General features: G+C 49.5%; 1 protein-coding gene across 4 annotated transcripts in view; it reads left to right on the top strand.

Moving 5' to 3' along the window:
- Rap1gap2 (RAP1 GTPase activating protein 2) overlaps positions 1-23,828 on the top strand; it is a 231,921-nt gene that overhangs the window by 6,202 nt on the left and 201,891 nt on the right. Inside the window, exons 1-2 of one of the 4 annotated variants that reach the window (XM_010642113.1) lie at positions 1-55; positions 18,392-18,427. In XM_010642113.1, the coding sequence (XP_010640415.1) occupies positions 18,405-18,427 (23 nt within the window). In that variant the 5' untranslated portion in view covers positions 1-55; positions 18,392-18,404. Of the gene's footprint in view, positions 56-157; positions 243-14,555; positions 14,661-18,391; positions 18,428-23,828 lie in introns of those variants that run through there. The other 3 variants (XM_010642110.2, XM_033762849.1, XM_033762850.1) reach the window with 3 other exon arrangements.

Genomic DNA, 23,828 nt, shown 5'->3' with positions numbered 1-23,828 from the left:
GCTGAGCAAGCCCCGGCTGACTGTTGACGTTTCGTCCACTTCTGGAAGCGAGAAGGTCAGTGGCTCCGGGGCTGGGTTGCGACTCCATAGCCAGCCTGGATCACGGGAGTCCTGGGTGTGACTGAGCGCGGCGCTGGAGTCTGTGTTGTGGGTGTGAATGCGTGTGTTGCAAAGCGGCACCCAGCACCCATGGCTGTGGTGAGCTCCGTGCCGGACCCCACAGACTGGGTCGTGTTTGGGAGGTAGGGTGCCTGTCTTCAGAAATCCCTGACGGGTGGGGCGCTTCACTCACATCCTTGCGGAGGGGTGTGCGTGAGTGAGATGCTGGCCAGCTCCCGGCGCGTCTCTGGCGAAAGAAGCTGACCCAGACTGAGGTCAGACGTGGGTGTTTACAGGTGGCGGTGGAAGGGAAAGAAAGCCAGGAACTCCCGGAGGACGCTGCAGCTAAGTGGGGTGGGTTTATTTTTTTCCGGGAAGAGCATTATTCCCAGCCCAGGCTCGCTCCAACCTGTTCCTGCTGCAGGGAGAGGAGCTACGGTGTGTGTTTGGGGGGTGCAGGGGGACCTTGGGGCAGGCCAACCTCCAGCCTGATGCTCATTTCCAGAGGCCTTTGCTGGGTGAGTACTGCAGCTCTGGGTGGGGGTCCAGGACAGGAGTTCAGGGGGCCCCTGGAGTGCGTGTAGACTCCACGGTGGCTTTGCCAGTACCTGATGCTGTGTGTCTAGACCTGGGAGCTGGCTGAGGGTTACCCTTCTTAACAAGCCTGAAGGACATTTAGGTGCAAGTGTGATTTGACCTCTGAATTCAGGGATCTGTCTCTGCTAGGAGGGCCTCATTGGGAAATAATGGGGTTTCCTGGGCCAGCTAGCCCTGGACTTTTGTTTTCTTTCATGCCTTGTGACACTGGAGCATCTCTTGAGCCTCACAGGCCTCAGTTTCCTGTGGAGAAAGAGAAGGCCCTTGCCTCCTCTGCTCTTTCTGGCGCCAGAGGAGTAAACAGATTGCACAGCTGCCTGGGGCCTGGAGGCCAGCAGTGACTCAGGGCCTGTGAGGTCCTGGATGGGGATTTCCCTCAGGAAAGTCCCAGCTCATCTTTAGGACTTGGGCAGGAGTTGAGGGAAGCTGTACCTTCACCTATAAGCAAGGGTGCTGGGTTCCTGTGTCCAGGGGTGGTGACTTTCTGCTAGGTCCCCTTCTCAGCCTTCAAGAAACACCTTGCTTGTCAGATGCTGAGAAAGTGGAATGGGACTGGACTCAGGCCCTGGCTCTCTGTGGTTGATGCTACTGGGATGAAACAGCTGCTGAACTTGGGTCGGGCCAGTGCACATTCGGTGGGACCCCTGCTTAGCCTATGGAGCTGAGGTAGTTTGGCAGGAGGTGGCCTTAGTCCTAGAGAAGAGGATTCTCCTGTGGCAGGCACCTCACAGCCCTTCTCTGTCTCTTTCCTATCGCCCTGTCTGATCATGGTGGTGGTGAGGCTCATAATGACTTGAACGTGGAGGGAAAGGGGCCCTGGCAAGTGTTGAAGGCAGCATGGCAGTGGTTAGGCAAGAGCTTAACCTTTCTCTTGGTGATGCTCTGTTGTCACTCAGACTGGGGTGTGAGTCCCAGCTCCACTGCCCACTTTCCATGTGTCCTCATGTATTCGCTGGGAGAATGACTGGCATTGAGTGGTTTATTTGGCAAGGGTTCTTGGGAAGCAAAGGGTATGTAGGAGAGAAAGGGAAACAACACAAGGAGCCATTATTTTTATTACCCATTAGCGTGGCTCCCACTGGACAAGGGTGGTCGCATGGACACTGATTGCCATGTGCTTCCAGACTGCACACGTGTGAGTGTCAAGTGGCCTCCCGTGGGCATCCACAGCAGCTTCAAAGTAGGCCTGCATTGGCCATGTGAAGTGCTGTCGTGTTGCACCTGTAAGATGCTGCTCAGAGCCCACAGGGGCTAGTCACTGGGGAAGCGGGGCCGGGAGGGTTCGGAGTATGGCACACTGAGGTGTCCAACACACTGCATGACCTTGGGCAAGTTACCTGACTTCTCTGAACCTCAGCTTCCCTATCTGGGTGTTGTGAGTGTTAAAGATATTGTTGAGTTTTTGAACACAGCAAGGGGTAGGTGTTCAGGGAAGGGCTCTGTTCGTGGGGTGTTTCATGTAACTGGAAAGATAGCAGGTTTTGGTGGTGCAGACGTTCATTCCAGTGGAGGCGGAGACTGGATAAGATGACCTCTAAGGACCCCTTCTGGTTGTAGAATCCGGGGTTCAAGGGCCAGACTCATGATCTGGTGAGCTGCTCTTGGGCTTTGGCCTCCTCTATAGATCTGTTTCACAGCTGGTGAATTGGAGCCTGAGATGCCCTGTCCCTAATCTGTTCTCCCCCTGCAGGACACGGGACACAGGAGCCCAGCAGTGGGCAGTGGAGGATGAGGGCAGCAGGCAGCTCAGAAGTAGGTGCTTGAAGGAGGAGTGGAGGGAGAGTGGATGCTGGCGTTTGGAGCTGGCAGATGGTTGTAGGCATTGGCCTGGGCCACAGTCAGTGGGAAGGACAGGACAGAGGGGGTGGGGAGGGCTAGAGGAGATGCAGAGCAGAAAGATAGGAGAGTGGGCTGGCAGGAGGTGGCAAGGGTGATGGAGGAACCAGGGCCAAGGGACGCCAGACTAGAGGTGTCTGGTGGGGGGGTGGTAATGTGGCAGGAGGGGTGGCAAAGGAAGAAATGGTTGACAGTTAGGGAGTCCGAGGGCATAAGCTAGAACAGATGTCGTATTTTAGGGTTCAGCACCCACAGGCCTCCTCATTCCCCTTTTTCAAGGTGTCCACCTGCTCCTCCTGGGTCACCACCTGTTTTGACTGGGGAGGTGCCATCTGCAAATACTTAGGTCCTGTCAGGAGCAGCCATAGGGGAAGCATTGGATGTGCCTTAGCCAAAGCCTGTTGCCATGGTACCAGGTGGCCCTTGTCTCCCTGCTCTCTCCAATCTCTGAGCAGCATGTTGTCCCTCTGGGGGAGGTCATGCAGTAGGGAAGGTATCCAGGCAGTGAGCTCAGGCTGGCATTACAAAGGTCACTGTGTCCATCCCTTGCCCGCAGGCAAGGTCATACTTTATCAAGGTTGAGGAGATGCAGCTGCTGGTGTCTTGAAGTATAGCCATTTAAGCATTACTCTGACCTCGGCAGTTGGGGATGGCTTTTGGTCTTAGTAAGTTTAGTGAAAAATAAAAATAGCAATGCCACCCTACTATTCTACCCTCTTTTAAAGAAGACACTTTTTTTTGAGACAGGGTCTCACTATGTAGTGGAGACTAACCTGGAACTCGCTGTGTACCCCAGGCTGCTCTTGAGCTCACAGCAATACTCCTGCCTCAGCCTCCTGAGTGCTAGGATTACAGGCATGCACCACCACACCTGGCAAGAGGACACTTTTTTAAAGAGCAAGGTCTTACTATGTAGTTGAGGTTGGCCTTCAACTCAGGCTGACCTTTAACTCCTGATTCTATTCTCCTGCCTCAGCCTCCCAAGTGCTGGGTGCATACCATCATGCCCAGCTAAAGAGGGCATCTTATGGATGACACCGTTTGTTACCCACACCTATTTCAGTGCTTTGGTGTGTCTCCAGCAGGAAGTACTCCTCTTGTCTGATTGCATCCTTCCATGCTGCACATTGTGTGATTTTTGTTTTTGTTTTTCTCTGTTTGCCACTACTCTTCAGGGCTTCCAGATGGGGATAAGGGAATTCCTGTCCATCTGTTCACAATGTGAAGCAGTCAGAGGGGCTTCCAAGGCAGGCAGGTTGACAAGGCAAGAGATGGAGGTTGTGCTGAGCCCCTGGCCCTGTCCATCTTTGGCTCTGAATTTGGGTCTTATCTCAAGGCCAGATTGCCTCCCACCCCCTCCCCAAGTTCAAATCTAGGATTGCCAGACTCCTCTTGGATCATGCTGGGCCAGCTGGCTGGACCTTGCCAGGTCTGGGACAACAGATGGCAGCAGATGTTGGCACCTGGAGGGTGTTGGCAGGGCCAGGGCCCTGCTGATCAGGTGGCTGGAGGTGAGGGGGAGCAGGTACGGAGGGGCAGTTGGTCAGGCGGGCTGAAGTGTGCCTCTGCATACACACATCTGCTCTGGAGGCCTTGTTGTGGACTTGCTGTCTCTTCTTATCCACATGACTATGTGTGGTTCCTCTGAGCATGTCTCTGTGTGCTGTTGTGTAGTTTGTGGCTGAGTCTTTTGTTCTGGCTGTGAGAGTTGTCAGCTTGCTGGGTGCTCTCCAGGGTCCTGAAGGCTGTGCCAGTGCAGATGGCAAGCAACACTACCCCAGCAGGGTTCGTGGCCCCCTGAGGCTCTCCATCTTCTGCCACACCTGGTTCTGCCCCCTCTTCAGGCTTTCTTACCCTGTCCCCCACTCTGCTTTGAGGAAGCCACTTCTCTCTCTTGGGATGTGTGAGTGTCCGTGACCTTTAGAGTGGGGCCTGGGGAACAACAACCAGGCCAATCTCCAGGAGAGACTCCTGAATCTCTGGGGAGGATGGGCACAAGCCCTGGATTGAGGGGATGAGTCAGGGATGGCTGCAGGAGGTGGGCAGAAGCGGCCTGTGTGCCGGCTTCAGAAGAAGTGTGCATGCTGCTCCCACCCGCCTGACCCACCCTAATGGCCTGGGCACCAGTGCACAGGGGGAGTGCTCCCAGGCTCTGGCTCTGCATACTCTTCCCTTGGGAGGTAATTTTCTGACAGGAGGCTGAGTGGCCTCTGGGGCCTTGGGTACCCCATTGGGGGCCTTGACCTTAGCAGAACTTGAAGTGTAATCATTGATATTTACGCAGCTCTTTTTGGCCAGACCTCAGAAATAATAGAGAGCTTGGAATCCAGTACAGATATAATAAACACTTGATGAATGCATGAATTAATGATTAAAGATTGGTCTGACTCCAGGTCCAGCCCTAGTCTAGTTGATTCCTCTATGCTGTGCACAGTGGGGCTCACTGAAGAATATCCGGGGGCTCAGGCCCCAGAGCCAGATCACTTAATTCAAATTCTGGTTTTGCCCCTTTTTGGGTTATTGAGTGGTGTATAATGATCCACCAAGAAACTTATGGTTTAAAACAGTGGTGCTGTTTATTTTGCCCATGAATCTGCAGTTTGGACAGGGCTTAGTGGGGACAAGTTGTGTATTCTTTAACCAGAGTTATCTGGGTGGCTCAGAGCCTCTGAAAGCCTGGTTGCTCATGCCTGGCCCTTGATGCGAGCTGTTGGCTTGGGGTCTCCATTCCTCTTCCCTTGGCCTTCCCATGTGCTCTCCTGTGTGCTAAGATAGGCTTCCCCACAGCATGGTGGCTGGGCTAAGGGGCCAGTGTCCCAAGGAAGAAAGCCAGTGGAAGCCATTTCACTTCTTTTCACCTTCGCCTGTTGTGAGGCAGCATCACTTCTGTCAAACTCACAGACCCACACAGACCCACGTGGAGGAAACACAGACTCCTCTCTCAATGGAGAGGTGTCGATATCACAAGATACGAAGAGCATGTGGAATGGGTACTAGGGTATGGGTGGCCATCATTTTAAAATACACCCTGCTACAGCCAATTCCTAGGAGCATGACTTTGAGCAAATTACATAGTTTCTCTGTGCCCCAGTTTCCTCCTCTGTGTACCTCATCAGGCTGTTCCTTTACCAACAGGTACATCTTTGTCCATAGATCTGCCTAACCACAGGTAAGGCTTTGGTCTAGATTTTCAGCAGACTACAGGTCTGCCTCAGTTCCCCACCCATCGTCCTCTAGTCCAGGAGACATCCTGACTGTGTATGTGTGCAGAGCCCTCCCATGGGTGAGCACTCCACGAGAAAGGGGAAGAGAAAGGGAGAGAAAGGGGAAGTCGAACAGGAAAGGTCTTTTCTGTCTGTTTCCTGTCTTATTCCAAGTCAGCCCTTCTTCCTTCAAAGGGGCAAGGGACAAGTACTGATTGAGATGCCATAGAGCTAGGGCTCTAGCCAAACTTCTCTGGGCCTAAAGGGTGGGATGCCCCTCCACAGTGCCCCATCCTCTAGTGGCCCCATCTTTATCCAGGGAAATTAGGGTGAGTGAAGCATGAATATGCTGTGTGATAGCGGCAACCCTTCTATACAAGCGTCTGGAGGAGCTCCCTGCCTCTCCCGTACCTGATGCCTGCATCTACCTGAGTCTCTCTTCATCAGCCAGAGGCGTGATTCCTGGGTCCGGCTTGGCAGGCCTTTGGGAGGAACCTTAGCACTTACTTCTCCTGGCCCAGGTTGGGGCTGCTCTTTTTTTTGGAGACGGAGTCTCACTACATGGCCCAGGCTGGCCTTGAACTTGTGATGATTCTTCTACCTCAGCCTCCCAAGTGCTGGGATTATGGGTGTGTGCCACCACATCCCACAGGGCTGCTCCTCTGCTGGGCATTGGTAGGGGTCCCAGGGAGAGTTTTGGGCTTTGCTCCAGCCCAGCCTGGCAGTGTCATATCCAACAACACCTTCATCTAGGGCTCCTTCTACCGTGAGCCTCCCTACAAGAATACAGAAGGGTTCAAAGTAGGGGCTCTGAGTTTTAAATCTGCCACTGTCACTCACCAGCCCTGTGCTCTGAGGCGCCAGTTCCTCACCAGGGGAAAATACAGCTGTAGTAAGTGTTAAGTGAAATAAAAACTATTACCTTTCTGGTTCATGGGAGATTTTCAAGAAATGACTGAAATTATTACTACAGATGAAAAATCCAGGGCAGAGGGAGTTTAAATGGCATCCCACAGCCCAGTTAGTGTTAGAACTAGGGATGGGATCAGGGTGTTCTGACATCAGATAGTTTTGCTTATCTTTGTGTTGGGAAACACAAATTCCCACATCCTTCAGTCCCTTTTACCAGAGGGCAGTATGGCTGCTGATTTAAAAATAAAGGCAAGACTCCCCCTTGTCCTCTTTGCATCACCCACATTTGCCTGTAGAGGGCACTAGCGCCCACCTTCTGGCCCAGCCCGGTGAGAGACATACCCGGATGCTCTATAGTCAGGGAGGGTTGGGAGTGACCTACCTGAAAGTGGCTGAGCAGAGAGAGGTTGGGCAAGGAGCTGGCCATATGATCTGCAGTGAGTATTCTGTTCCACCAACCTCTAGTGCCCAAGCCTTCCTTTGGGCAACTAGGACCATCGACAATAATGCAAACATCTTCTATTTCATTTCAGTATTTCTTACAGAATCAGAATCATCTCGTTTCACCCTGGAATGATGGACCTAGAGCTTTAGCAGTCACATAGCAAACACTCTATTTATCTGTGCCAGGTGTGCTCTGACAGGTGACACGTATTAACTCCTTTTCCCTCCAACAGCCCCGCTGAAGGAGGTACTGTCATTGTCCCAACTTTGTAGATGGGGTGTCTAGGGCAAAGACAAGTTAAAAGCTTTGCCCAAGGTCACACCACTGGCAAGTGGCAGGGCTTGGGTTTGAATCCATGTTCTTTGAGCTCTGATGAGTTCTCATGCCCAGTACATTTGAAACACTGATTCATTGGTGCTGGGGATTGAACCTAGGGCCTCGCAGTGTTAACCACACACTCTGCCATTGAGCTACACCTCCAGTGCCCCAGCATCTTTGAGAACCTGCTTTATAACACCAGGCCTGTTTCCTTTCTTGTCTTATATGCTTCCTTTTATTTGCCATTATTTTGAAGAGTTTTTATCATTTTTTTCTAATTACAAAGTAAAGCTTCCTTATTTCAGAAAGCTTAGAAAATTAAAAGACCACAGAGAAGAAAAAGATCACGATCTCTAATCTCACCTCCTGAACGCTATGGCCTGGGTATGTGATTTTTTTAGCTTGTGTTTTTCACCCTGAAATTGGCTGTCAGTATTTTTCCATGCCATTGCATATACAGTAGTTCTGCAATTACTTTGAATTGGGTGATATGTGCTCTGCTGCTGGGACACAGTATAATTCTTTAGCCTACTCTCTAGGCGTGGATGTTTAGGTTATTCCCAGTGTTTCACAGTTTTGACAACAATGTGGTGGAAACCCAGGAAGTACATCTTTGAACACATCTCTGAGTTTTCCCTCTTGGGGTTGAGTGACTTGCAAGTGGAATTGCTAGGTCAAAGGGCATACATATTGAAAAACCCTTTTTAGGTTGGGGGCGTAGCTTAGTGGGCACTGTGCCTGCCTCACAAACTCAAGGTCCTGAGTTGGATCCCTGGTACCAAAACAACACCAACAAACGTTTTTATTGAGCATAACCTGCCTGCAGAGGAGTGTGCATATTGTAAGTGTCCAGGTGGATGAATTTCTGTAACTTGATAACATTCATACAAAATCAACACCCAGACTCAAAAACAGACCTCATGACTTGTATTCTGGAGGCCCCCTTGATGGTTTTTTTTTTTTTCCCTCCTCTTTTAGTTGGTTTTATTTTGAGATGAGATCTGTTTCCAAAGTTCACCTCTAACTTCTGAGCTCAAGTGGTCCTCCTGGCTCAGCCTGCTGGGTAGCTGGAACTATGGGTATGCACCACCAGCAGGCCTGGCTTGGCAGACACCTTTTTAAAGGATTCTGAATCATATTGTCAGATTTCTCCCAGCAAAGTCATATTCTCATCTCCTTTAAGTTATTTTTTTTAGGACTGAAACATAAACTCTAACCTTAAAAGCACAGCGGATGGCAGAACCATCTGGAAGTGGACAGTGGGCGACACTCGCCCTCACCGAGTGGAGACAGACTTCTTCTGGGGTAGAGGGTGGAGACCTGGGGCTGGGGTCAGTGACCGCTTTGAGCTTGAAACTTTGACTTTAGGATTTTAGAGAAGTAATGCTTTGTATGCTTTGTAGCTTCTTTTTAAAAGGGAGAGTAATCCATTTTTTAAAGTATTTTTTTCCTTCAAATTATAGTATGTTCATGGTTCTTTTTTTTTTTTTTTCTTTCTTTTTGGTACCAGGGATTGAACTCGGGTCCTTGTGCTTGCGAGGTTCATGGTTCTTAAAACAAAACAAAACAAAACAAAAGCAGCATAGAAGGACATACAGTGAAACACCCACTCCCTCCAGATCTGTGGTTCCAGTCCTGTTCTCTAGAGGCCTCCAGCCTTGGACAATTGCTTTTCAGAGACTGTCTATGGATCTATAATAATTCATATATTTGCTTAAACTGAAGGGAAATCTTATTATATGAGCTCTTCTATGTCTTTTTTTTCTTAATTTGAAATTTTAGGATATCTTTTTGTGCTAAATATATATGTTCAATATCATTTTTCCTGTGGCTCCATAATATTCTATTGTATGCTTGTTTCACAATGTAGCTGAACCCCAGATGTTGATAAAATAGGTCATTTCCTGTATTCGTTATTACAGACAATGCTGTTGTTAACATCTGTATATGTACATCTTGTCAACCTCTATGAGTTAATCCATGAAAATTTTCTAAAAACAAAATTGTAAGTGCAGAGATATGGGCTCTTAGATTTTCCTTCCTTTCTCCCTTCCCTTTTCCTTCCCTCCCTCCCTCCCTCCTTCCCTTCCTTCCTCCCCTCTTGCTTTCTTTCTGAGACAAGGTCTTGCTATATAGTCCAGGCTGTTCTTGAGCTCACTGTGTAGTCCAGACTGGCTTGAATTTGTAATCCCTTTGCCTCAGTCTACAGAGTGCTGGGATTTACTTAAGTTTTACATACATTGTATGAGCCACGGTTCTCACAGAAACAGAGCAAATAGGAGATGTATCTCTATCTTTGTCTCTCTTTATGTAAATGTGTAGAAAGAGATTTGTCATGAGGGCTGGGCTTGTGCAATTCTGGCTGTTGAGAAGTTCTAGGATCTGCCATCTGCCAAGTCAGAGACCCAGAAAGCTGGTGGTATTCTTCTAGTCCAAGTCGTGAGGCCTGAGCAGGAGAGGTGATGTAGAGGACAGAAGGAGATGGATGTCTCAACTCAAGCAGAGAGTGAATTTTCCCTTCCTTCATCTCTTCATCCTATTCAGGTCCTTAACAGATTGAACGATGCCTACCCACAGTGGTAAAGTTGATCTTAGCCTACCACTTCAAGTGGGAACCTCTTCCTGAAACACCATCACAGTCGCACCAGATAGCGTGTTTTACCAGCTTCCTAGGAAGCTCTTAGTCAGGTGGACACAGTCAAGTTCACATAAAATTAACCATAACTTAGATATTGCATACTTTGGGAGTTGCTAAGTTCACATAAAATTAACCATAACTTAGATATTGCATACTTTGGGAGTTGCTTGTTTCCTTATATCCTCATCAAGTTTTTTTTAAAAGACCTTTATTATCAGTAGGTAAAAGTGGAACCTTACGACTGCGATTTAAAATTTTTTAACTGTGGTAAAATTTGTTGCTTCTTCAGCCCATAGCGCTACCTTGCCAGTGACTCTCTTGACAACTGGCTGCACTTAGGAGATAAGAGGGACTTGTGCAATCATGGTGTGTCTGAGCCCGGCTCTTGGAACTTAGTTTTCACAAGCAACTATCTTGCAATTATTATTTTTTTCATAATCTTGCTGTTCAGAGCTTGTGCAATGGGAAATTCAGTCTGGCCCCCAAGAGGCACACAGGGAAGTGATCTGTGGGCTGGAAATTACTATGCAGATGCTAGGTGTTGCTTGATCTTGACTGTAAGGCATGGATTCCTATCTGATGTTCATGCTTTGCATGTCCACTGTGCCCTGTTTCTCTGGTGACCATAGTGTCCACTGTGCCCTGTTTCCCTGGAGATCAGAGTGTCCACTGAACCCCATTTCCCTGGAGATCAGTGTCTGTTTCTGTCTTCATCTTTATCCTCCCCTGACTTATGAAGGAAGTAGAGGCCAATCTGAGTCCTCCTTTGGTGAATGAATGGTGGACTGCAGCCTCAAAGGGCCTGCTCAGACTAGCACTGAGATGAGAGCCGAGCTGCACAAGGTTGCTTCTGATGCCATCTCGTGCTGTCGGGATGGGGCAGATTGAGGCTGGCTGATAAAGTGCCTGCTTTTTTAGGGGTCCGTGTGTCCTAAACTTCCTGCAGCTGCCTCATTTCTGAGTCTGGTGAAGAAGTTTGTCTCACCTTTCAGCTTTCACTAGTGACTGTGGGGTCTGAGCTGGCCCGAGCAGTGGAAACCACAGTGTCCCTTCTGTCCCTCCTGCCCCAGGGACCTGAAGACCCAATGGAAGTGCTGCAGTTGACAGGAGCCTGTGGCTCCTGCCTAGCTCAGAAGCTCATAGAGTGGTGGGGTCTCTGGAGCTTTGCCTTGGATTTGGGTCCTGGCTGGTCCTCCAGGAACCTACAGGCTCAGCCAGGGAAGCTGGGCCTTGTGACTTGTGACCCACAAAGTAGGCTCTGGGGATGAATGAAAAGAGCCTGTCTGGGCAGATGTTGGGAGGACTTGGCACATCTTTGGCACCACTTCATCATTGTTCTTTCTCTCCTTACTGTTGGGCCATTCTTTGCTTTCAGGGCCTTAAATTTTCTCATCTGCATAACAGGAATTGCATGAATTATGCATTTCTGTAGGTCCCAGAATGAGAGGGGAAGCTCTCACGAAGGAAGTGTCTAGCACTTACCCACGCAGATCATCATGTGGAGAACTGACCCAGCTCCGTTGCCATTGAGCTGGGTGAACTTACGGAGTTCCTCAGTCTCCCTGAGCCTCAGTGTCCCCATCTGTAATGTGAGGGTAACAGTGGTACTATCTCAGTGGCACACGTGTGGCTTCAATGAGCTAAGTGGTCAGATTGGTGCTGGCCCACGGTGGACTCACAGAAGCAGTGCTGCCCCAGGCTGTCTTGTTGCAGTAGCTGTGGCTTGTCCTTGCCTGGCTGCCGAGTCAGCGAGGTCTGGGAGGAAGCTGAGCTGAGTGTGGTAGGGGAAGGAGGCCTGGGCTGCCTCACAGAGAGCTTCCTTTTTCTAGTGGCTCGCAGTCCTTCCCAGAGAGCCCCTGGCCCCCTTGCTGCCACTCCCACAAAAAGACGAAGCAAGGGGTCAAAGTAAGTGGGGACAGACGATGATAGCGGCTCCCGTGGGTGTCTGGAGCCCTGCGCCAAGTGTTTCCATTCACTGAGAACCTTGTGAGGGCGGTGGCAGCCACCCCATACTACAGAGGAGAAAACCGAGGCTGAGATGCTTGGACAACTTGCTCGAGGTCACACAGCTTCAAAACTTTGGAGACTGAGAGCCAAGCAAGGCAGAGTGGGGGAGGCTTAGCACAGCTGTCACCCTCTCCACAGCTCATGGAGTGAGCAAAAAGCCACGTGGAACCTTCCTCCTCCCTCCCCAGAGTCTCACTCTGGGGGAAAGGGGCCTCTCCACGCTGGGTCCCTGTGGCATTGAGGGAGTCCAGGTTACCACTGCCCTTTGGCCAGCTGTCTGAATGTCCTTGTGATTGCCAATGTCCAGAATCCCAGGTGGCAGCAATCAGCCTCAGGGTGGCAGCAAGTGAGGGCTTGAAATGTATCTCCATTCTGGCCCTCAGGCTGCCTTTTTGGCTTTCAGATGTCTGGGCCTGGGCCTGAGTCCTCCCTGACTCTGGGAACCCTTGGTGTAGATGGCCTCATCCCAGAAGTGTTACCAAAGACTGGAGCCCTGGCTGAGAGCACCTGTCCGCCTCCTCTCCCTGTGTAGTAGGTGCGGGTGTGATGGGCAGTGCTCACACAGTGTCCACGTGGGTGGAGAGGTGTGGCCCGGCCTGGTGTGCCTGTAAGCACGCCTCGTTCTCTCACATAGGAAAATGCATCAGCTTGCACTCCAGAGACGGGCTGGCCGTCAGCTTCTCTACTTGATGGAATAGTCATTTGCAGAAGGGATTCACCCATGTGGTGTCCTCATGACACTGTCAGCTGTGTCTGGCTCACTCTGATGCTTCTGCACTGATGCAGCGCTTGGTGGGCTCTTCATCCTCACCTTCACTCTCTTCTTCTTGGACAGGACATTCTCAGTGGAGAAAGAGAGAGAAAGAAACAAACTGAGCTGATGCCGGCTTTAGAAAAAAAGAATGTGTTTTAGGTACCCAGGGATTGGACTGGCTTCCAGCATGGCTGGATCTGGGAGCTCATGTGATACCTTTAAAACTTTCTCATGTTCGCTGTCTGTTCATCCCACCTTCTTGTGGTTGGCTTCATTTTCCCGCCCTCTTTACAGCCCTGGACTTGTGTCCTGTGGTTTAGCAACAGTGGAAAGAGAGAAGGGACAACATCTGAGCATAGTCTTACTGGTGTGCTTAGGTCTTCTGAACCTGGGCCCGAGAGAGTGGATGCTTAGGTTGGCCTCGCCCAGTCAGGAATCATTCCTGCCTTGGGGTGAGCAGAATGCAGAAGTATTTCTCTCCTGTGTTTCTTTCCAGGGAGGCCTAAGGGAGATGGAGCAGGCAGGCACTGAGGTGTCCTCAGGACTGTCAGGCATCTTTTGTGTGGGGGATAGGTACAGTGAGGGAGAGATGCCCTGCTGGCTTTCAGCAGTGGATGTCCAGTGGGAAGCCTGTGCTTTGCAGTGCTGCAGACAGTAAACCTTGTGATGCTTCCTTTCCTGGAGAGCAGGAGGAGGTGCAGCCTCAACTGAAGACCTCTAGGCTGGGGCTCTGGAGAGCTGCTCTGGAGAACAGAGCTGGCGCCCACTCCAAAGCTGCTCCCCCAGCTCCTCCACTGTACCATTTGAACACCTGTAGTGTCCATCGCTTTGGGGGAGGTCAAGAAAATAGAAATCCTTTGTCCATGACATGGGGCTGTCCCCTGACATCTCAACCCAGAGCCTCTGATTACCGTACTGGCAGAGGTCTCAGGACACAGAAGAGGAGGTTGGTCAGAAAGAGGTCAATGGCAGCAGCTACAGCACCCTTTCTTCCCTCTCTCCACAGTTGGGGGCTGAGTGGGGGCCTCGTCCCAGTCAGTGCTGCCTGCCCTGTCGTCTGGGGTAATGTCTGTGCCATGTACACGTGTGTATGCACGTGTGAAGGCACCTCACAGGCGTGAGTGCAGTCTGAGTGTGCATGTGTGAGAGCACTGTCTGCATCTGTGCCCGTGCCTGTGTCTACGTGGGCATGTGTAAGTAGAGGAGAAGGGCGTGCATGTGAGTTGCAGGAGCCGCACTGTGTCAGGCGCCTGACGCGTATGTGAGCATGAGTGCGTCCATGTGTGCTTTTGCATCCTGGGCACATAGGTGCACATGTGCGTGCACACTTACGTGCCTGTGTGTGGCTGGACTGTCTGGGGTGTGCCACACCATGACGATGCAGCAGTCCAGGCTCCCCTCTAAGGCAGCCCCAGGGAGGGCCCCTCATCCTGGGCTTCCAGCCGAGTCTCTCCCTGCTTCCCGGGCATGGGTGTGAGAATCTGTTGGCCTTCTTTGGCTTTCGAGAACCGGGGCTGTGTGGTGCAATCTGCCAGCTGAACCCTTTCCGGAGCTGTGGGTTCCTCTGGGTGTGGGGAAGCTACCCTTTGTGACCTCCCTGGCTGCTTTGGTGCCTCCCGGAGGGCAGGACACACCTCCTGGCCGTTCAGCCGCACCCACAGGAAGCTTGGGTGAAGGGCAGGCGTGGAAGGAGGTGCCATGCCTGGCGGCCCGCCCTGCACTGTGGCTCTCCAGATTGCTGCTCCACAGCCCTCTTGCTAACAGCCCTGGGGACATCACCAGGTCTTGGTGTCCTGCGGCCACCACCATGTTTGGCAGAAAGCGCAGTGTCTCCTTTGGGGGCTTCGGATGGTGGGTAGCAGATGAAAGGGCATTGGAAGGGTTGGCAGTAAACCTGGAGGTGGAGCCTTGTTGAGTGTCTTTGCTGCCTATGAGGACAGAGGGGCTCAGGTTGTGCCAGAGACCTGAGTCTGAAGGGGGCCTTTTCAGATAGACATGGAGGATCTGGTGGCGTCATCAGAAATTGCAAACATCTCTTCACTGTCCCAGGGCACAATCTGCCAGGGATGCAGAGGTTGGAGGCAGCTGCCGGTGTGGGTGTGAGTATGACTGTGATTGGATGTGTGTCCTTGTGTCAGCATGCTCTAGTATATGTGCATGTCTGGCTGTGAGTATTTGTGAACACGTGTGTGTACGTGTGAAGGTGTGCGTGTGTAACTGCAGCCGCCAGTCTGCACGACCGTGTGTGAAGCATGTGCCTGGCTGGGTGGAGGTGACTTTGTGTGGGACCACATGTGCACTCCCTGTTTCTGGGCAGGTGCCTGCCTGCACCATGAGCTTGTGCCTCAGTGTGTGCTCCCGTCTGTGCTGTTGTTGTGACCCAGTGGGGCTGCAGAGAGGACCTCTGGTTGGCCTCCTTTCTGAGCGTGAGTTGTGAGGGAAAGAGGCAGGTCTGGCTTGAACACCTGTGTCTGCATACAGCCTCCTGTCTTGACTTCTGGGCATCCTTTGCCTCTAAACTTCTCTTAGGACAAAGGAGATGCTCTCTCCTTCCCTGGGGTCAGAAAGTCGGGAGACTGAGGTCAGTCTTATCTCTGCTTACCAGCTGCCGACACTTCTTAGCTGGGGAACAGAGCCCGGTGGTTTTTGTTATCAGTTTCCTTTCAGCTTCTGGGCCTGGGGAGTTGTCAAAGTAGAGGAGGGTGGGGGAGGGTGGCTGGGGTGTTTTGTGGGGGAAGATGGTGGGCCAAAGTGGGGTGGCTTGAAGAGCAAGGGAGGAGGGAGGCACAGGAGGCTAGGAAGGGATGGGCTCAGTTCTTTTGGCTACTTACTAGCTTCCATATGTGGGTAGCTTTTTATTTTGCTTCCCCCTCTTTGAAAGCCCTTTGCCGTCCATCCTCCAGCAGGAAGGGATTATGGCGCGCCATGTTTGGCAGATGGGACGGGAGGATGAGATGATATGGGGTGGTGCGGTGTGGCAGTGCTTGCTCAAAATTCTCCCTGGTCCGGAGTCAAGGGCAGCTGTCCTAATGGTGGCATCTGGGTTTGAATCACAGTCTGCCTCCTGCTCTGGAATGGAGTGTGAGGCTGGGTTGGGATCCCTGCATGGCAGGACCCAGGCAGGGGGACTGTCCCCCCCGCCACAACTCTCCGCGACTTGTGGAGCACACAGAGGACTGTTCTCAGAAAGCTCCTCTTGCAAGGCTCAGGTCTCAGTCTGCTCTTTCCCCCCCGTAGCAATGCCGTGCATTGAGCCCCGCTGCTCTAGTGTCCTGAGACAAAGCGCACCTGTGGTCTGAATTGGACCAGGCAAAGGGATGATAGTGTGGCCACTCAGGGCTGCCTTGGAAGCAAAGAGGAGGGTAGGGGAAGAGATCGTGTGTGTTCAAGCGTGTACTAACTGCAGTTCACCAGACTGGACTCCAGAAGGGCAAGGCTCTGTCTTATTCATCCGTCTCTTGGACACTTGGCCTGTCACGTGGCTCAGGTGATGCTTATTGGCTGTGAGGAGTTTTGCATGCAGCGGGCAGGGGGTGTCTAAGGGATGGTAGGGCCTTCTGGTTGGACTGTAAGACTGCAGAGTGGGTATCATCTGGGGATGTCTGTCAGCTGGGAAGGGATATCACAGATGGCTGGGGACTAAATCAGACACCTGGAGCCTTGGTCCCGCCAGTCAGTGAAGACAGTCTCTGGGGTAGTGTTTTTAAAACTCCCTTGGTTGCTGGGCTGGATAGCCATTGTTGTCAGGATGGACAAAGTGGTGGGAGTGTGTGGGATGGGCTGGGGAGGGAGGAGCCTGGCGACTTGGCTTTCTGAAAGGGCCAAGCCCAGCTCCTCCTCTGCTGCCCAAACCACAGGCCCTGCCTGCTGGAGGGCCATTCCCCCTTATGGGAACCTTGGTGGATAGACTGCTGGATGTCAGCTTGGGGCAGGGCTTGCTGGGGTCTGGGATTGATCAGACAGAGGCCAGGAGGACACACATGAGGGGTCCAGGGTATGGTGTTGGCTCCACCTTGACGTTGAGGAACTCCAATGGATCTCAGTTTCCCCATGTGGGAAACTCAGTGGGGTTTCTGCCTTCGCTACAGTAGAGGGCTGTTATATGAAGTAAAAGAGGCACCTTGAGAAAATGTAAGATGGAAGGACTTATTATTAGGGTGACAGATGAGTGGCTCTGGTTACAATGTTATGGCAGGATGTAGGGCTCTGATGCCTTGCGGATTGAATGGAAGAGAAGGGGCGTCTGCATCCCGAAGGAATGGGAGGCTCAGGTGAGACCCTTGGGGACCAGGAGTGGAAGCCCCAGAGAAGGGACCCACAGTGGGGTGTAGAGAAGAAACCGGCGTGGACATGGGAGGACACCTGGGGTGCAGCTTGGTTTGCTGTTGGAAATTAAGGTCAGAGGTTTCCGGGAGCTTTCTCAGAGGGAAAGGGTCCCGCCCCTAACTCAAGGCCCATGCTGACCTGTGCTGGTCAGATGTGTCCTCACCAGGTGGCCCTGGTGCCTCTCCTCTTCTTGCTGGCTCTGCAGTCTGTGATGGGAAACTGGAGGCCACACAGAGCCAGCTGGATGGGTGCCTGAAAGAATTTTCCAGGGTTTTGAGCATCCTGGAGGTGGTGGTGACTGTAGTGATGTGGACACTGGTGCTGGTGATACAGGTCATGATGGTGGCACTGATAATGATGACACAGGTGGGACATTGATAGTGATGGAAGACGGGTGACCCTGGGGTGACCCTGATGATAGTGTTGGTGACAGTGATGGTGGACACAACAGGAGATGGTGACAAGGATGGTGACACAGTGGTTATGACCCCTAAACCAGAGGACACTCCCACGGGGGGAGTGCTGCCCCCCTGCCTCTGGAGGGGGAGGACCTTCCCTTATAGCCGTAACGGCTGGCATCTGTGGCAATAAAAATAGAAGCTCACGGTGCTGCCTCCTCTGCCAGGAGGGCGGATGTGGACTAGTCGGAGGAGCAGCTGCTAGGACAGTCTGTGGCTAACGTGATCTTCCCTGTTCTGGGCTCCTTGCCTAGTGTAACCTGCCTTCTGGTTCTCTCTGGAGCCTGCTGTTGAGTTCTGTCCCAGGAGTGGGGTCTTCCGGTCTAATGGACAGGAGGACCCCTATGGCTAGAGTGCTGGTATCTTCCCAAAGCTGAAGTCCAGGAAATCTTGATGTGTCGTCTTCCTGCCAATGACGGGTGCAGCCGGGTTGCAGGATCTTCTTGTTGGGCAGTGGTAATAATGGGGGAGGATATGTACAAAATGCTTAAGACCCCTGGGTTGAGAGTCAGATACCTGGAGTGGGACAGGGCCTCTGATTTCACCCTTCTGAGTTGTTTCCCCATTTCTAAAATGGTAGAGCAATAATACCCATCTCATAGAGGTGTGGTGAGCCCAGCCATCTCAGAACTCTCCTCCCTTCTGGGGCTAGAGGAGAACTTGACCCTGTAGAGCTGCCATCCCCCGCAGGGGCTGCCAGGATGGAGGGATGGGCTGCCCAGAGACCCCTCCCCTCCAGGCGCTGAGTGGGAGCCTTTGGCACCGAACTGACTGAGGCCCTGGCTTTTCTCTTGGCAGGATCGACAAGACCATGCTGGCGAGTCTGAAGGTCAAGTAAGTAGTCGCTTCTTTTTCTCTAGAGGTCAGAGATGGCAGTAGGCTGGAGCTACCTCGGGGCCTGCGATCCTTCGATCCTTGTGGGGAACACAGTTGAGGATATCGCAGTGTCGGATTCCAGTATCAGTGTGCTTCCTGAACGGGGATTTTGATTCCTGGATGTCCGGGGAAAGGCAGAGGTGGGAATGGGAGCAGCAGGAACCCACATGTTAGGAATGAACATAGTGGGTGTCACTTTCAGGCCACAGACATAGCAGTAAGAAAAATAATTGTATTTTCTGTCACTTTAATGTGAAATTCCCATTCTATCAAGTGGTCTCCCTGACGTTTCTCATGATGCACAATTCTTTAACCTCACAGAACAACCTGGAGGGTGTGTGTGGGATCAGCTGGTCCTGAGTCATTTGTTACCAGACCCAAGTCACCGTTGTCAGTGTGGCCTCAGGGCTCTTCTGTGCCCGAGGTCTTGGGGCCTGGGAGCTGTCTGTCTAGGTTGCCATGTGTCCAATGGTCTGTCTAGGGAAGCCCTCACCAGGCATATCTCTCCGAGGCCTCTGCCGTCCCTACCCTCTCCAGCTTTATTCCTCATCCATTTAGGTTTCTAGCAGGCCGTTTTGTCTACATCCCGATTCTCTTTCTCTTTGGAGACTTAACCAAATTTTTAAAAACTTCCATTTACATCTTTCCCTTGTGGAGAACTTATTACTACCTGCTCCATCTCAGTGAACTGGAAAGGAGGGAATCAGCATTGGTCACTGGCTCAAAATAGTCTTCTACCAAAGTAAGTGAATTCGCTCGTGCCTAAAAGTTCCTCCAGGGGCTGAGGTGTAGCACAGTGGCAGAGTGCGTGCCTAGCATGTCCGAGGCCTTGGATCAACCCCTGCCCCATCTCAAAAAAAGGTTTTCCATTAAGTTACCAGCATGGACTGTGTCTCCCCTGGTTATAGGTCTCTGGGCAAGGCACAGCCAGTCTTGAGAGTTGTCCTATAAGGGGCTCAAAATAAGAGGCATACAGGCCAGGGATTTAGCTCAGTGGTGCTGCTGCCTGCCTCACAAGAGCAAGGTCCCAAGTTTGATCCCCAGTACCAAAGAGAAAAAAAGTGGGGGGCTTCCCACTCTGGTATGTTTTTCTTGGAACGGTGAGAGTGAGCAGCTAGCACTACTAGGATGGAAAACAAAATGTTTCTTCTCTTTGAGAGCTTTCAGCTTTCAGCTTTCAGGGGTGCTATGGAGGAGTCCAGGAAGGCTTCCGGGAGGAGGTGTCTTCTAAAGCACCTCTTCAAGCTACAGCAGGACAGTGGGCCCCTGTGCCTGGGTTGGAGTGGTGTGTGCATCATCACAGCCCAGATTCAGGGTAAGTGCCCGGGGCGAGACACTGGACTTCTCTGGGCTTCTGTTTCAGTATCCTTTGTCTAATGGGCACAATGTCTGGTCTTCCAAGAGCTTTCAGAGTGTATCTGCATATTGAATGAGACGTAAAGCATGAAGCAGAGTTGCTAAGGGATTCAGAGTGAGAGAAGTGTTTCTTTTGGGTCTATCTTGGAACATCTAATTCAAACGCAGAAGCATTTATCGAGGGCCTGTTTGTTTTAACTGGTGAATATATTTGTAACTCAGAAGAGACATAGGTACAGGGCACAGTGAGAGGTTGGGGGCCTGTGAACATTGGGGCCCCAGTGGGGACTTTCTGAATCTGGGGGACAGTCTGAGGGCTCAGATATTGGGGAGATAGTACCTAGATTTTAGTTAGGGACAAGTTGTCATTTTAAGATTCTTTTTATTATAAGAAACATAAACGTGATATAATTTGTTCAGAAAAGATGGAATATTTGGAAAAGATCACAGGATGCCCCCGCGAACTGAGAGGGGAAGTGGGACTAGAGCTCAGGAGAGGTTCTGCCAGGAACTATACACCTCGTTCTATCAAAATTTCAGTAGCGAGCCTGGTGTGGTAGCGCACAACTGTAATCCCAGCACTTAGGAGGCTGAGGCAGGAGAATCTCCATGAGTTTGAGGCCAGCCTAGGCTACATAGTAAGTTCAAGGCCACCCTGAACTACATAATGAGTCTCTGTCTCAGGAAAAAAAGAAATCTCAATAGCTTCTTTGCAGAGACTGGCAAACCAAATCTTGAAATTCATATGGAAATTCAAAGATAATCTTGAAGAAGAAGAACAAAATTGGAAGATTATATTTCCAATTTCAAAACTTATTACAAAGCTACAGATGGCATAATATCTTTATTGGCATAAAGATAGATGTATAGAGTGATGGAGTAAAATTCAGTTCAGAAATAAACCCTTACATTTATGTTCAAATGGTTTTCAGCAAGGGTGAAAAGAACTGAATGGAGAAAAATAGTCTTTTCACAAACGTTGCAGGAACAACATGATACACACACACACACACACACACACACACACACACAGAGTAAAGCTAGAGCCTTCTTTCACACCATATGGAACAGTTATCTCAAAATGGATCAAAGACCTAGAGTAAAAGCTAAAATTCCAAAATGATTAGAAGAAAGCAAAGTAAATCTTTGTGACTTTGGATAAGCCAAAAGTTTCTTTAAAAAGACATAAAAAAGGGCTGGGAATTTAGCTCAGTGATTCCACTGCCTGCCTCGCAAGTTGAATCTGTGTTAACTTTTACAGAAAAAAAAAAAAAAAAAAAAAAAAAGACTAAAAAATATAAGCAATAACAATAAAAAATAAGACCAGGTATGATGATGCATATCTGTAATCTCAGCATGCTGGAAACTGAGGCAGGAGGATCACCATGAGTTGGAGGCCAGCATGGGTTATCTAGTCAGCTTGAGGTCAGCCTTAACTGCATAGTGAGACTCTATCTAAAAAAAAAATCAACCTCATTAAAATTAAAATTATGCTGCAAATGATATTATCAGGAAAGTAAAAAGACAACTCACAGGGCTGGGGACTTAACTTAGTGGTGCCGCTGCCTGTCTTGTAAGCACAAAGTCCTAAGTTCGATACCCACTACCAAAAAAAGAAAAAAAAATTTACCAAATAAGTACAGTCTTTTAAGTCCTTTATCTGATAAGAGACTTATATCTGGAATGTATAAAGACCTCCTACAACTCAATAATACAAAAAGTACCATCATTTAAAAATGGGCAAAAAAAAAAAAAAAGAAATAGGCAAAGAGGATTGAAGATCTAGCTTAGTGGTAGAACGCTTGCTTGTGTGAGGTCCTGGGTTTAATCCCTAGCAACATTAAAAAAAAAAGGAAAAAGATTATGAGTTATTATTATTTCTACCAAGAAGACATACAAATTATTATTTCTACCAAGAAGACATACAAATGGGCAATAGTCACGTGAAAGGATGTTTGGCAACATTAGTCACATCATAAGAAATATAAATGAGAGCCACCATTAGTTATCACTTAACAACCAGTAGAAGAGCTATGATAAAATACACAGAAAATAACCAGTGTTGGTAGCTAGGTATGGTGGTACACACCATAATCCCAGGACTCTGGGAAGCTGAGGCAGGAGGATTGCAGGTTTGAACACCATCTGGGCAATTTAGTGACTTTGTAAGACCCTGCCTCAAATTAAAAATAAAAAAGGGGCCAGAGATGTAGTTCAGTGTGAAGGCCCTGGGTTCAATCCTCAGTACTGGGCAAAAAACAAAACAAAACAGGTTGGGGATATCAAATAGCTGGTGGGAATGAACTGCTTTACAGAGTAGCCTGACCTCAAAAGTTTAAAACAGAATTACATATGACCAGCAATTCTACTCTTGGGTAAATGCCCCAGATAAAAGAAAAAATATATTTTCAAGCATACATTTCACAAGTTTTGTTAATACAAAAAGTTGTACAAACATGTTCATGGCGGCATTATTAATAATAACCCAAAGTGGAAACAACCCCATCTGTCTCTTAACAGATGAATGGAGAGACAAAGTGTGGTATATCCATAAATGGAGTATTATTTGGCCACGAAAAGGAAAAAAGTCTTGGTATTTCCACCCTACAACATGGATGAAACTTGAAGACATGTTATATAAAAGAATCCAGACACTAAAAACAACATTATATGATTCTTTATGTGAAATGTCTAGAAATGATAAGTCCCCAGAGACAAAATGGATTAGTGGTTGCCCTAGAGTTGGGAGTTTGTTGGGAGAGGGGTAAGAGGAGGGAGCTCTAAAAGATACAAGCTTCTTTTTAGAGTAATAAAAACATTCTAGAACAAGACAGTGTAGTGATGATGGGTAGTTATAGTGGCTGCACAGCCTTGTGAGTATACTACAAACCATGAAATTGTGTACTCACAAGTGGCAAATAAGATACGATCAAAATATGCGGTAATGCTTATATTAAAAAATCATTACAGTAAAAGACATATTGCTATTAATCTCTCTTAAAATGCGCCCTCGTACCTTGAACACACTTATCCCGCTATTCTTGCCACTTTTTTTTTTTTTTTATCTTTTTGGTACTGGGGATTGAACTTGGGTCCTTGAGCTTGCAAGGCAGGTGGTGGAACCACTGAGCTAAATCCCCAGCTCTCTTGCCACTTTCTGAAGCAGCTCTGGAAGTATTTTCATGAGCGTCTTTACAAGGCATGATCAGAACTAGTGTGAATGCTGCTGCCAGGTGCCATCCAACGGGAAGACAGGCTCATGAAACACTATGGTGTGTTTCCATCCATTGGATCTGGTACTGTGCAACTGATGTCTCCTCCTCAAAGTCAAAATGACTGCGAAAGCCTGGGCTGGCGATTTAGCTCAGAGGTTCCGCCACCTGCCTCGCAAGTTCAAGGTCCTGAGTTTGATCTCCAGTCCAAAAAAAGAAAGAAAGAAAGAAAATGACCGTGAAGGGTAAATATTTTAAATCAATCCAGAATATGAAGGCATCTGTAACAGCACAGCTAAACATACTCGTGAAAGAGGACTCCAGAACTGCTTCAGAAAGTGGCAAGAGGGATGGGGTGTGTTTGAAGCAAGGGATTAATGGCAGTATGTCATTTATTGTAATGATGAAAAGAATTTAAACATTCACCATAGTTTTTAATCATACTGTGTACTATTATGTCTTTTTTTTTGTTTTTTTCTTTTTATGGAGTTTATTGGTACAATCTAGGTATACAATACAATTACATTCATCATTGGGGTTCTGTACCTTTACATGACAGGTCTTGATTCTCATTTTTTCCCCTTGTCCCTACCCTCCCTTCACTCCCTCCTCACCTCCCCATTTACAAACACTTTATTTCCATTTTTTCAGTTTCTCATATTTTTTTCCTCTCCCTTATTACCTTTCCCCCACCCTTCCCACTTTCCCTACACCTTTAGCCCTTTACTTCCTATTTCACATTATTAATTATCTCATTAGGATCCTGTGTACTATTATAGTTTTTCACACCA

The sequence above is a fragment of the Fukomys damarensis genome, unplaced genomic scaffold (genome assembly GCF_012274545.1).
Source record: "Fukomys damarensis isolate Sample0158 unplaced genomic scaffold, DMR_v1.0_HiC HiC_scaffold_13, whole genome shotgun sequence".
Classification (NCBI taxonomy): domain Eukaryota; kingdom Metazoa; phylum Chordata; class Mammalia; order Rodentia; family Bathyergidae; genus Fukomys; species Fukomys damarensis.
Note: the sequence above shows the minus strand (reverse complement) of the source record. Positions and strands in the feature narration are given on the sequence as shown.